Source organism: Corvus cornix, chromosome 14 (genome assembly GCF_000738735.6).
Source record: "Corvus cornix cornix isolate S_Up_H32 chromosome 14, ASM73873v5, whole genome shotgun sequence".
In the NCBI taxonomy this organism is placed as follows: domain Eukaryota; kingdom Metazoa; phylum Chordata; class Aves; order Passeriformes; family Corvidae; genus Corvus; species Corvus cornix.
In genome coordinates this window covers 13,863,500-13,877,266 of record NC_046344.1, presented here as the reverse complement: position 1 = coordinate 13,877,266, position 13,767 = coordinate 13,863,500, and the positions used below count along the sequence as shown (strand labels likewise).

Below are 13,767 nucleotides of genomic sequence, written 5' to 3'. Positions count from 1 at the left end.
GATGGCCCCACCCCATCACCCTGTGGGATTTTTGGTTTCCCAATGTGGGAAGGAGCTCAAAGTTATGCCAAAACCCCCACAGGGGTGTCCGACTCATCCTGCTTTGCCGGTAACTCCGCTGGGAATAAAGCCGCCCATCCTGCTGCCGGGAGGGCAGAGGTGCTGCGCATTCAGCAAGGTAAGGACGGATCCGGGCTCAGCACCTTCAACTGACAACCAGGTGGGACTGGGATGAGCCAGGATGAGCCGGGATGAGGAGTCGCTCCTTACCCCAGCAGTGGCAGCTGTAGGGAAGCTTAAGGATGTGGAAGAGCCTGGGGTGCCTGGAATGCTGACAGTGGTGGATGGATGGGGCTGGTGGGCAGTGAAGACATCCTGGTGGGGAGTGGAGCTGGGTGATCTCTGGAGGTGGATGAGGCAGATTCACAGCAGTGGGACAGGATTTATCTTCCTCTGGGACTGGTGAGCTGGCAGACTGCTCATACCAGCTTTGCAGTCTGCTCTGGGCAGTGCCCACCATGACACACTGTCACACACCAGGACTTTGGAAGGATCTACATGTTTTTTCCTCTATCCCAAATCCAAAGTAGTGTTACGAGTTCAGCTCCCATCACTACATCCCTGTGACCCAGCACCCACCCTGGAAGAATGGGGACTGTGACACTGGAATTGTCCCTGCTGGCTGTGGCTCTCCTGTGCCCAGCCACTGCCATGCTGCGTGTCGGAGCCTTCAACATCCAGGCCTTCGGGGACACCAAGATGTCCAACAAGGAAGTGGCAGAGATCATCATTAACGTGAGTGCAGCCAGTGCAACGTGGGGATGGGCTGTGTGCTGGGACAGACCCCAACACAGCTCCCGGGCCAGGGACACATGGGGACATGGCTGAGGACGGGATGGCATCACAGTGCTGGGGATGGCCTGGGTGGATGAAGGCACAACCCACAGTCCCTCTGAGCCCTCTTGGGGACATCTGCCTTGGCACCAAGGGACATGTAAAATCCCTGTGGTGCTGAAGCCAGAACCATGTCAGGGCACCTGACTGGGAGAGGGGTGTGAGACTGGTCCTGAGCTGTCCCTCTCGGCCTCGCAGGTCCTGCGCCGCTACGACGTGGTGCTGGTGCAGGAGGTGCGTGACTCCGACCTCAGCGCTGTCACCGAGCTCATGGAGCAGCTCAACAGGTACAAGAGGGGCTGGGGCTGGGATGGCAGTCCCAGCAGGGAAAGCCAAGCTGCCTGACCAGTAAAAGGCAAAAAAAAAAAAAGTTGTCCATCATCAACAGAAAGTTTATTTTTGGAAAGAAGAATAGGAGAAATGTGCTGGGGCAATGAGGAGGCACTGAAAGCAACACTGGGAATAACCTGGTGAAGAGAATGGGGATACAAGTGATACAAATCCCTTCTGAAATCTGCAAGCTCACCAGAGCACGCAGGATGGAAAGGAACTACAGCTCTGGCAAAATTCGACAGGACAGGGCAGAAGCAAGAGAGGGGGATGAAGGGACAGGCAGACCTTGCACCCCAAGACCCTGTGAGTGGCAGGGGGGCCCTGGAATGGACCCAGCAGTGGATGAAGCTTTGAGGTGGGTGACTCTGGCCCCCTAGGAGGAAAAGGGGCTGCCGGGGTGGGCTAAAATTGGCCACAGCAGGGTGGCAGCCTCTCCACTGGCTGGGTGCTGACCCTGTTTTGGGAAAGGGCACGGCTCGGGACCATGCGGAAGCTGCTGCTGCCGTGTTGAAAGGCAGCGAGTGCTCCTGAGCAGGTACGCCCAGCCCATATCCTCACCTCTTCCATGTCCCCTCCAGCATGGCCACAAAGCAGCCAGGGCAGGGAGGGTGACGCTGGGTGCTGCAGGGCCCCAGGCTGCTTGCTGACCTAATTTAGCTCTGCTGCAAATGAAGGTGAGGAATGTCCCTGCAGAGAAAGGGGTGGCTGGAGCCGCCCCATGTCATGGTGTGCCCAAAGAGCCACCTCGGGGAGAGGCTGGGGGAGCTTCAGAGCTGCTATACCTCATGTAACCCCATGGCCAGGGCACAGTGACCCATCCATGGGGACTGTAGAGCAGACCAGCTGGTGCAAACCCTGGGGCCACCAGCTCCTGAACATGCCAAGGCCAATCCAGGATGGTCCCAGCCACATCACTGTTCTGCCTTTGTGTCTCTGTAGTGCATCCACATCCCCATACGACTACGAGATCAGTGGCCCCCTGGGACGGGAGAACTACAAAGAGATGTACCTGTTTATCTACAGGTAATGGGGCTGGCAGTGCTGCTGCCTGTGCCATGGCACTGCAGGGCCACCAGCACCGTGGAAGGGACACAGGGGCTGTGCCAAGTCCCAGGGTCACCACCCTTTTGTTCCCACAGGACAGACGTTGTGTCTGTGGTGGACACCTACCAATATGAGGACCCCCAGGATGTCTTCAGCCGGGAGCCATTCATCCTGAGGGTCTCAGCACCCAGCACCAGTAAGTGGGGGAACAAGTGGCAATGGGTTCTGGCATGGGGTGGCTGTGGGGCTGACATCCCTCTCCCCTGGCAGAGGTGAAGGAGTTTGTGCTGGTGCCCCTGCACTCGGCCCCACATGATGCTGTCGCCGAGATTGATGCACTCTACGATGTCTACCTGGCCATCATCAACAAGTGGGGGACTGATGTGAGTGTCACCAGCACTGGGGGGGCACCAAGGTTGGGCACTGAGCCCCAGGGACTGTTTGATCCACACTGGGACCCTGCTCCAAGGCAAGCGCAGCTGGTGCAGGAATGGTGGGATGGTGTTGGGGAAGATGAAACAGGAAAGCCTTGGAAATATGATTGCCTGACAAAAGATTTTGGGAATATGAAAACTACAGGCAACATCGAAATGAAAGCCACTTTTGAAATACCAGGTCTTAGTTACTGAACAACTGGAAAACAATGGTATGGCCAACTGAAGGTAATCCCCTCTTGATTGAACAATACCCTCTGCTAGCAGGCAGGTCCAAGGGTCAGAGCAGACCCTACTAGCTCAGCAGAAGGGGTCCAAAGAGTAGTTTTTAGAAGTTAAGATGTAACACTCTATGGTAATATAAGAACTCTTATAGGCTGTATGTAAATGCTATAGGATTTGTATCTTGTATTAGATTGGTTAGTGACAATTAGAATATTCAGTACAGAAGATGATTTATTGTATTGTAACCAGGACTTCAGACACTTCTACTTCAGACTTTCTCATACTTCTCTCTTCCACTTCTACTCTTGCTCTTACACTCTCTCTCTCACCCGTTCACTCTCTTGCTCTATTGGGCCTGCTCAGAGCTGAGTCTAGCAGCTCTGAGCAGTGCCCCAATACCCACGCCCTTTACAATAAACCGGCTGTGTCCCGAGACCTGCCTATAGAGATCTCTCGTCTCCATCCGTTACCGTCTACGTCCGGCCGTCCCGACTGGACCCCAGAACCCCCGAAACCTACAGGATGGGAACCCTGTTCCTGCCCTGTGATGGTGGGAGCCCTGCCACCCCCATGGGAGGGCTGGTGGCAGGAACAGCCCATCACCCACACCATGAGCCTCTCCATCTCCCCTGCAGAACATGATGTTCCTGGGGGACTTCAACGCCGACTGCTCCTACGTCCAGCCGAGTGACTGGTCATCCATCCGCCTGCGCACCAGCGACATCTTCAAGTGGCTGCTCCCTGACAGCGCTGACACCACCGTGGGCAAGTCAGACTGTGCCTATGACAGGTAAGTGCTGCCACCAGGGCACCACTGTCCCCTTCCCTGGCACCCCAGGACCCCCTGCCCATCCTGCACCACCAGCAGGGGCAGGAATGGGACCCACCATCTACCCACATCTCTCCGGCAGGATCGTGGTGTGTGGCAACAAGCTGAAGAGAAGCATCGTGTCCAATTCAGCTGGTATCTACAATTTCCAACGTGCTTTCCAGTTGGACCAGGAGGAGGTGAGCCAGGATCACACCTCTGGGGCTCTAGCAGGCACCAAAGCTGAGCTGGCCCAGGCTGCAGGGCTGCCCTTGTCTGTTCAAAGGGCTCAGGGTGACAAGGGACCCAAGGCTGGAAAAAGGATGGGGAAGTTGGGGTCACTTCCCATAGGGAAGAGAAGAGATGCACAAGGTTTTTTGTGGTCTTCCATGGGCAGAACTCAGGGTATGGGGTAACCCAAGCCAACCTTCAACCGCCCATCACTGGCACAGAGCCTCCAAATGAGACATGGGGGTTTAGAGGGCAGGTGGCCCCCTGCCAGTGCCCACCCCAAGCCACGCCTGGTCACCTCTCCATGAGAGGTGACAAAACCGGAGCGTTGCGTGTCAAGTGTCTTGGGGCTGGGGAGAGCCTCCAGCAGGCAGAAGGTTCTGGCAGGGCAACTGACTGCCCTGCTGGCCCCAGCAGCACGGCGAGGGGTGAGTGGCTCACCGAACATCTCCCACCTCTTGCCCTCCTCCAGGCCCTGGCAGTCAGTGACCACTACCCAGTCGAGGTGAAGCTGATGGTCTGAGCTCCTCCTGCAGCCACAGACAAGGATCCAGCTCCAGCTCCCACCACCAATCCCCATGAAGGTGCTCCACTCAGCCCAATCCACAAGTCCTGTGCATGGGCTGCCCCAGATCCCAGTCTGGAGAAGGATGGCAGCTGGCTGCGTCCAGACCCCCCAGCCCACCACGAACGAAAGCCTCAGGACAGGCCACCAGCCAGGTGACCACAGACAAGCCACGGAACAAAGCATCCATCTCCTACCTCATTGAAGATTTATTGACAAACCTCATTTCACGATTAACGGTTGGACAGGAGGGAGGACATCCAAGGACTGTCTGGCTCGGGCCACAGCGTGTCGAGACCCTGTTCCTGTCCATTTCTCAGGGGGCTGAGTGGGCTCTCCCTGCCCTTGGGGAAGGCAGCAGTGGTGTCAGGCACTCTACAGGCACAAAGGGAAGGGGCAGCTGGGGCAGCCATGGGAGCAGGTGGCACATCACTGATTGCTGGCACTGCAGGTGGCTTTGCTGTGAGACCAACAGCTACTGCAGCATTTCAGAGGGTGACTTGACCTCCCAGGACCAGCTGGATCCTCAGCTCTTCTTCTTCTTCAGCATCTCCATGTACATGCGAAGGGACTTCTGGATGGACTCTTTTGAGACGAAGGTGATGAAGTTCTTGATGTCTTCCTCCCGGTGAGCAACCAGGCGGTCCAACACCGCCTTCCTCATCATGGTCTTGGTGAGCTGGCGGGCATGGTCTGCAGAGAGGACAGAGAGGATAAGGAACACGCCCTGATGCCCTGTCCTCACCCCTGACCAGCTCTCAGTGCCACCAAATGCAGGTGTAATGGGGAGGGATCACACAGCAAAGTGCTCTTGAAACCAGTGGGGGAAGGGGTAAGAATAACCCAGCAGCTGGGAGCTGAACTGGATAAATTCTCATACAATAAATTATGGTTGTACTGCTCAGTGGGGAATGACTGATCTACTGGCACAGATGACAAAAAGTCATGTAGCTCCTTCTCTCTGTACCCTCCAGAGCCCAATACCCACCTCCAATACACACCAGTAACCAAACAAAATTCCTCCTTATTTGAAACTACAGGCTCTAACCTCCCCTGAACCAATCCCTTCAATCCCTGGCAAGACAATCTGCTCCTGCCAACCACGCTGTACAAAAGCCAGCAGCACCATTCCCTGGAGCTCATCCCTGGGCCTGTGCCATTCCACATGGATACGCGGATGCTGCTGAAGCAGCAGGGGCTGGTGGAACTGACTGAGGCCTCCAGCACACATCTGTTCACACCCTCACAGAGCCAGGTGCAGTGATGTGGCAGCACATCTGCTGCACAGATGTTTTACTCACGTGCTTAGTGACAAAGAAATGATGACTGACCCATCCACACACTGGGAACCCTGAATTGCTCCAGCACCCGGGGGCTACAGCAACCTCCACCCACCCACAGCTCTGATTTAGGGGAAGGATCTGCAGGGGACCTCCTGGAAGTCAGGAGAGGGCACAGCTGAGACATGCTCCCCAGTCTGAGGGGTGAGGTGTCATTCTAACACTAGGACAGCAGGGAGGAGAGGTGGCATGGGCTGGGACTGCTCAGATCTGTGGAGAGCCCTCTCCCAGCCCAGGAACTTTGTGCTGCAGTCATGGAGCAGCCCAAACACACAATGCCTGTGCTGTCTGCCTGTCCTCACCCACACTCCCATCACTGCCATCCAGAGTGCCAAGAGTTGATTCAGACCACAAAAGCAGCCTGGCAGCCACCCAGGAGCTCTCACCCAGGCTGTTCCCTCAGCTCCATGGCAGCTTTCCATTTAACACCTCCACTGACAGACAGAGATTTGGTCTGTCTGTGGAGCTCAGACACCTCCAGACTGACTCAGCAGGGCTGGCAGGATGAGCTGAGCTGGAGCCACATGCCCTGAAGATTAGCACAGTGTCCCTCTCCGTTAGCCCAAGGCTGCCGGGACCGCTGGGCTGAGCTTTCCTTTCTTCCAGCCATCCAAACCTTCCCTTTTAATGGAAACTGTTATGCAGTTCCCAGGTACCAGCCCTGGCATCTGTGCTTCCCACTCAGACCAGGTCCCCTCCTCTTCTGCCAGAGGTTTACCAGGAAGGGCCAGCCACTGTGCCATGACAGCTGCAGCCTTCTCCATAAGCTTCTCCTCTGGCACCAGCTCATCCACAAGGCCCAGCCTGTGGGCCTCAGGTGCGGGGTGGAGGGAGCCCAGCTGGAGGGAGCGTTCGGCAATTCGGTGCCCCACAACGTTCACAAACGTGTCCTTAAACCTGCAAGAGATGGGGGGGAAAGCCACGCTCAGGGACAGCTCACCCAGACATCGGAGCTGACAGCACCCTGGTCCCACTCCCCCAGCTCAGGGCTCTGAGAGCATCCTGGTCCCACTCCCCAGGTTTGGTGCTCTGAACAGCAGCTGTGGGCTCAGTCACAATGTGAAAATGGTGTGAGAAGAGCCATTTTTGGTAGTACCCCAAAAGCGTTCCCTCTCCTCTGCATGAAAGCTGCTCTTTTTACCCTCAGTGCCTGTGGGTACCTACTTGCTGTGACTGAAAGCTCCTTCCCAACAGTACATTTATACATTCTTAGGGGAACCAAAGGCCTGTGTATCAGTATCTTTGTGTCCCCATGCTTTCAGAGATCTCCACACCACGGGATTTTGCAGGTACACAGTGTGTACACAGAGAAAAGCCTATTCCCAGACTGAGCCTGACCCATGAGATCTCCCAGCACTAGTTCTGGAGTTGACTGCAGGGTCAGAATTGAGGTCCTGGTTGGTGCAGGGTATGAGGACATTCTGCAGCCTGAAAGCTTTTCAGATACCTGCAGGACAGGACAGAAATAAGGTGTCATCTCCTGCAGCTGCAAATACCTGATCCCTGACACAAACCACACTGCCATGACCAACTGAGCTGATTAATTAACTCCTTGAAGATGAATTCTTTTTAGAGATCTACACATGATACTAGAATTGGGAGGCACTGGCCTACCAGAAGGGAGCCACAATGCCCAGCTGGGCTTCGTTCAGGCCGATGCTGAATTTGGGGTTGTCTGCCATGATCCTGTAGTCACACGACAGGGCGACAAGGCAGCCCCCGGCTGGGCTGGACCCCTGGCAGAGAGAAGGACAGAGTGAGTCTAGGACATGGTTACAGACACTGCCCAGCCTCGCTGATCACTCCGGAGCAGGTAAGACACCAGGAAGACACAGCAGATGTCCCCCAAATTTCTGATCACCTGATTCGAAACAGTCCTAAAGAAGATTTCTGATGTTGATCAGGGTTTCATAGAATCACAGGAGAGTTTGGCTTGGAAGGCACCTTAAAGACCATTTCATTCCAAGCTCCCTGCTACAGGCAGGGACACCTTCCACTACATCAGGTTGCTCAGAGCTCCATCCAACTTGGCCTTGGACACTTCCAGGGATAGGGCAGCCACAGCTTCTCTGGGCAACCTGTTCTAGTGCCTCACCCTCCCCCACAGGGAAGATTTCCCTTCCATTTGCGACCATCTTTTTCACAGCTCAGTGCTGCTCAGCCCTGCATAGGATTCCCAAGAGAAGACCCAAGTGCCTTCAATGGGGGGCTGTGGACAGACACCACCATGAGCTGCCAGGGCAGCACTGCCCTGGAAAACGAAAACAAGACACAAAGAATGTAACGACTCATCCATGGACACAGAGACTCCAGCAGCACTTTCCTGCTGGCAAAGAACCATGGCTGGAGAAGCAAAACCTGCTGGAAATGCTGAAATGCTGCTGTACCCCAGCAGTGCCTACAGCTTACACGGAGCCTGCAGCATCCCACACTTCCATACCTTCCCACACACCACAGAACTGACAGACACGAATTTCACCCAAACACCCCAAGAGATACATCCTTGGATGAATTTCAGCCTGGCTTTTCAGTTGTCCCTGCCCACGCAGTGCAAAGCAAGGTGACAATCCCAGCCCGAGGAAGGCGGGCCCAAAGGACGTACGTTGACTGCAGCCACTGTCACCAAGTTGGAGCCGTAGAGCCGAAGCCACAGCTCCTGCACGGCTCTCCAGAACTCGGAGTAGTGCTCCACGCTCTTCCCACACATCTCGGTGATGTCCAGGCCAGATGAGAATATTTTGGGGAGAGCCTGGAATTGGGAAAAGACAGATGTCTCTGAGAGTCACAGGGCAGGAAAAACCCTTTAGTTTTCAGCCTGGAAGCTTGAGGGAAGGGAAAGTGATGAATATGTGATAGAAAGCAGGGTCTTTTGGGGTTCTGAAAATATCTCCCCAGTATTCCCCCAGCCTGGATCATCCCATCACCATGGCCTCCAGTGCTGGGCCTCTGCTTGCAACACGGTTTCTCATTGTCAGGGTCCCTGAGTACATCAGCCACAGAGCACAAAACCTGTCCTGTCCCATTCCCAGGCACCGCCTTGTCCCCACATCACACCTGAAAATAAACACTGGCATCTCCCAGAAGCTCCCTGTGGTGGAGCCAGGAGATATCACAGGATGTGCCAGGCTGGCAGATAAGCAGATCTGATTTTCATGACAAAGGACAACACTTGGTTGTCATTCTTCTGCTAGAAAAGGGCACACAAGAAAGATCATGGCCCTTCTAAGAGTCCCCCGCCCTCCTCCCAGAGCCAATCCAAGGTGCCTAGGGGCACTCTCGTGCCAGTGACTCAAACAGGAGCAAACACTTACAGAGGTGATGATCACACCCCGGCAGGCCCGGTCGTTCTCCAGCTTCTCCAGGCTTATGGAAAACTCTGTGAGGAACTCCAGGCTGAGGCTGTTGACTGGGGGACTCTTGAACTTCATCATGGCAACGCCTGTGCAGGGTAAACACAGGGACATCAGACCGCCCCCCACAGCAGCTCACACTGCCCTGCCCAGGGGAGCTTCACCCACCTCCCTGTTTCCCTCAACAAACTGTGTTTTCCCACTCAATAACACTCTTGGCTATTTAAAAGCTTCCAGAGCAGCAGAGCCAAGGGCAAGGTCCTGTCTTTGCCCAGATCCACCCACAAGCCAGGGTCACTCAGCGGGTGGTGGACCTGGAGCACAGACCAGCCACTTTCCAGGTCACGCTGCCCGGCAGCTCCCTTTTCTCTGGGCTCAGTGGGTAAGGTTGAGCCTGCAGCTTCTGGCACAGCAAACAGGCTGTGTCCAGGGGGTCACACACCTGCTGAAGCCTGTCAGCGCTGTGGGAGAAGGGCTCTGAGCCCAAACTGCACTACCCTACTCAAAAGGTCCTCCTTGAGTGCTTAGCCTGGGTGCTGCAGCCATGCCCAGCTGCGAACAGTAGGAGGACACACCCAGGCACCTGAAGGGAGGACCTGGGAAGCCACAAGCAGAGGCACCTTTCTTCAGTGCAGGCACAAGGTCCCGTAACAGCTATTCCTGGCAGCCAGCTCACAGAAATTCCCAACAGCTCTTCCCTGATGGAGCACTGCCACTCTACCAGGTGCCCAAACCAGGCACCCCCACAGAAAGGACAATGCACAGGCAGGGGACAGTGACAGCCAGGGTTTGCGTGTGGCATCAACCACGTGAAGTACCCACAACTGGTGAGGCTCCCAACCCCAAACACTTCTCTCCGAGGGTCCTAAGCAGCTGCAGCTGGAACATCTGGGAATCCGGTGACTTTCCATGCCCAGAGCCACACATGACATGCGACAGGGGTGGAAGGGAGACTGCCTGTGCCCCACAGTGCCCGTGGGTTGAAGGTGACACCGCGGAGGTGCCACCCGCCGTACCTGAGCTCTCGTCCAGCTCCACCTGGATCTTGTTGTTGCTGAAGGAACGACACGGGGCCAGCGGGAGGCCAGGGGGCTGCAGGGGGCTGGGGGGCGGCCCCCTGGCCCTGTCCCACGCTGGGGGGCGGCAGCACAGGGGCAGCACACCTGGGGGACACAGACAGGTAAGGACGGGAACAGCACAGCCCCCACGAGTGTGGCGTGCGCTCCCCAAAACCGCTCTGCACGGACAAGGGACACCCTGACCCACTCAGGGAGGATATAGGGACACCCCAAACCGTGGCAGAGGGACACGTGGAATACCCTGACGGTAAGGGGGGGGCATAGAGAGGCGGCGGGGGCTCGGGGACACGCCGAGCCCGGCGGAGGGAGAGGTCGGGGCAGGGTCCGGGCGCACCTGAGCGGCCGAGCCGACGGGCCAGGGTCGCCGCCGCCATCTTGTGCCGAGCTCAAGGGTACGGGGCGGGGCTTGGGGCGGAGGGAGCGAGGGGCGGGGCTTAGGGAGAGGCGGGGCTTAGGGAGAGGCGGGGCTTAGGGAGAGGCGGGGCTTAGGGAGAGGCGGGGCTTAGGGAGAGGCGGGGCTTAGGGAGAGGCGGGGCTTAGGGAGAGGCGGGGCTTAGGGAGAGGCGGGCTCCGGCTGCGCCGAGGCGAAGCCCCGCCCACGGCACCAAAGCTCCGCCCACGGACGGCGCTGAGTCGCGCACGTGCTGCCCCCTCGTGGAGGCCCTGCCGCACCGCCCTGTCCTGCCGGCACTGACCACACCACAAGCGTTCTACCCCCCCTGTCCTGCCGGCACTGACCGCACCGTTCTACCCCCCCTGTCCTGCCGGCACTGACCGCACCGTTCCGCCCGCCCTGTCCTGCCGGCACTGACCACACCGTTCTACCCGCCCTGTCCTGCCGGCACTGCCCTGCCTGTCCCCCTCCTGCCCTGCACCCAGCCATGTGCCCCCCACACCTTTCCCCACCTCACAGCCGAATACCCCCGGCCCGGCCCGAGCTCTGGCCGGGTCCAGCCGCCCCCGCAGTGCGCTGGCCCGGGGCCCCGGCGCTGGGAGCCCCGGTGCTGGGCCGTGCCAGAGGCGGCTGCGGATCTCATCATGATGGAGGCTGCCCGGGGGGGCACCGCGGGGGCCAGGGCCGGCCTTGCCGTGCAGGCAGAAAGCGTCCGGCAGCGGGATGGCGGGGATGGCACTGCCCCTCTGCCTGATCCTCGCTGCCGCCCTGCAGGGCGGCCTGACCCGGGCACCGGGGCCCCCTGGCCCGGCCCGGCCCGCTGTTCCTGCGGCTGCGGCGCCTGGAGGAGCAGGTGGGTGCCCAGGGCGGGGAAGGGGGGCTGACCAGCCTGTGCCAGAGGGACACTCAGCGTTTTGGGCTGGGCAGGGGCCCGCATGGGGACGTGGATTCACCCCACGTCATCCCACTCCCTTGCAGTTTCTCCGGCTCCAGGAAGTGACACTGAACCATCTCCAGAGCATCGCCAGCAACTACAACATCTCCTACAACATCGATGGACGTTTCCAGGCACTGGCGGAGCAGGCGGAGGCGGCCGTCGCTGCCCGGGCAGCCCTTGGTGCCGAGCTGGCCCGCCTGGCCACCGCTGGCCGGCGGCTACGCCGCAGGCTGAAGAGGCTGGAGGGGACCGTGGGTGCTCTGAGCCCACCACACGGCCTGCTCACCCACCCACCAGCTGCACTGGTGGAGGCTGGCACCAAACCGCACGGTCAGCCAGACACTGCCCGGAGCCGGGGCAGCCAGCTGGAGCAGGAGCCACCGGGCCAGGTTGCCCCCAGCACTCCCGGCCCTCGGCGCCCGAAGACGAGGCGGTGGCAGGAACGCCTGCAGGAGGAAGGGCTCTGGCTGCCGGCTGATGCCGGGCCTGGTGGAGCACCCGGGGAGGATGAGGAGGCCCCTCGTGATGCAGCAGCAGGACCCCAGACCATGGCACCGGTGCTCCCCACCGTAGCCACGGTCCCCCAGAAGCAGCCCGAATTCCCCCAGCAGCCGGGAGAGGGTAGGTACGGCCCCCCCGCCCCGGTGCCCACCTCCCCCGCCTGTCGCACCGGTGCCGTCCTGCTCTTCCCCAACACCTCCGCTGAGCACAGGGCCGTCCTTGGGCTGGGGCCACACCGGGGGCTGCGGGCGATGTCACTCTGTGCCTGGCTGGCCACCCCAGCCCCTCGCCTTGGCGCTCTCATCTCCTACACCACCGAGGACGGGAACAGCGAGCTGGCCGTGCGTGGCCATGGTCGGGATCGCCCTGGCTCTGCACTTCTCATGGTGGGGGACGGGCAGTTTCGGGAGCTCCCGGTGATGCCGCTCCTGGATGGCAAATGGCACCACCTGTGCCTCACCTGGTCCTCCAGCCAGGGCCAGTACCGCTTCTACGTGGACAGGAGGTTGCTGGCTGCCGGCTCCGGCTTCCAGCAGGGCTATGAAATTCCTGCTGGTGGCTCGCTGATGCTGGGTTGGGAGCAGGACGGCCCCAGCAGGAACTTGGGCACTGCAGAAGCTTTTGTGGGTCACCTGGCTGGCTTTGCTCTCTGGAGACGGGCTCTCCTGCCCGGCGAAGTGGCCAGAATGGCGACCGGGCGGGGCCTGCCCCGCGGCCCCCTCCTCACTCTGGCCGATGCCTCCCTGCAGGGCGGGGTGCGGAGGGTGGCGGGCCCCTGCCTCCAGCACCGCCCTTGAAGAGGCTGACGGCAGGAATGGTGCTGGTTACCAGCAGTCACGGCTGGCTCATGGTGCCGCTCCCGACACCAGCTGAATCCTCCCAGGGTGGTGGGACACCCAGCAGAGAGGGGATCTCAGGACCGGGACCACCGGAGGGGGGGGAAAGGGGTCTTGGCAGCCAGTATGGCAGAGGTGGGACCAAAGCCAGAGATCGCTTGCTTCTAGAGGATGTACAGTCCATGGTTCCTATTAAAATTCTCCGGAAATTAGACAAACCTCACTTATTTCTGTCCTGCTCATTCACTGTAACGCTCGGCGCCGCTCACAGCCCGGCAGGAGCTGCTCAGCACGGGCAGCCGGAGCGGGTGACGCTGCTCGTTCCCTGTCCCTGAGTCAGAGCAGGGGGAGCGGAGCACGGGACAGCCCGTGACCGGGGTGAGCCAGCGCTGCCGGAGCAGCCGCCGCCGGTCCCGTGCGCTGCCCCCGCCCGCGGGGCTCCTCGGCGGGGCAGGGCTTTGGCCCGAGCTGTGCTGCTCCAGGGGGCTCAGGCGAAGCACACTCGGTGCCGAACATCTGCTCTGCGGAATTTTGTGTCTGGAGAGCTGGAGCGGCGCCGACTCCAGCCGTTCCCGGAGCCCCGTGTTCCCGGGTACGGCGGGGCCGTGCTGCCGGCTGGGTGTGCGTGGGGCAAAGCCTCGCGGCGGCCTCGCACCCTCTCGGGCCGAGGTCCCGCTCAACCCGTCCCACCCTCTCCTATCCTATCCCGTCGCGTCCCGTCGCTTCCCGTCCCGTCCCGTCCCGCAGCCGCTCCGGGCGCTCCCCGAGGCCGGGCGCAGGGCCCTCGGCGGACCTA

At 59.4% G+C, this 13,767-nt stretch overlaps 3 protein-coding genes across 3 annotated transcripts; 2 read left to right on the top strand and 1 right to left on the bottom strand.

Moving 5' to 3' along the window:
• The first annotated feature begins 208 nt into the window (after window positions 1–208).
• Window positions 209–5,438, top strand: LOC120410808 (deoxyribonuclease-1-like 2). The gene is made up of 8 exons (XM_039560553.1): window positions 209–795; window positions 1,093–1,181; window positions 2,167–2,250; window positions 2,367–2,467; window positions 2,542–2,654; window positions 3,566–3,720; window positions 3,842–3,938; window positions 4,442–5,438. The coding sequence occupies exons 1-8, from the start codon at window positions 649–651 to the stop codon at window positions 4,490–4,492; spliced, it is 837 nt and encodes a 278-aa protein (XP_039416487.1). The 5' UTR covers window positions 209–648; the 3' UTR covers window positions 4,493–5,438.
• On the bottom strand, window positions 4,726–10,729 carry ECI1 (enoyl-CoA delta isomerase 1). Its single transcript, XM_039560552.1, has 7 exons — window positions 10,638–10,729; window positions 10,241–10,387; window positions 9,186–9,313; window positions 8,477–8,623; window positions 7,489–7,610; window positions 6,593–6,771; window positions 4,726–5,227 (listed from the first exon to the last, which is right to left on the bottom strand). Exons 1-7 carry the CDS (start codon window positions 10,675–10,677, stop codon window positions 5,061–5,063), a joined length of 930 nt encoding a protein of 309 aa, XP_039416486.1. The 5' UTR covers window positions 10,678–10,729; the 3' UTR covers window positions 4,726–5,060.
• A 755-nt stretch (window positions 10,730–11,484) lies between these two features.
• On the top strand, window positions 11,485–13,725 carry PTX4 (pentraxin 4; the record flags this gene model as incomplete). The annotated part of the gene is made up of 2 exons (XM_039560540.1): window positions 11,485–11,550; window positions 11,676–13,725. Coding segments are annotated over 2 exons (1,323 nt in total), but the record flags the coding sequence as incomplete, so codon positions are not given.
• Between the last annotated feature and the right edge of the window lie 42 nt (window positions 13,726–13,767).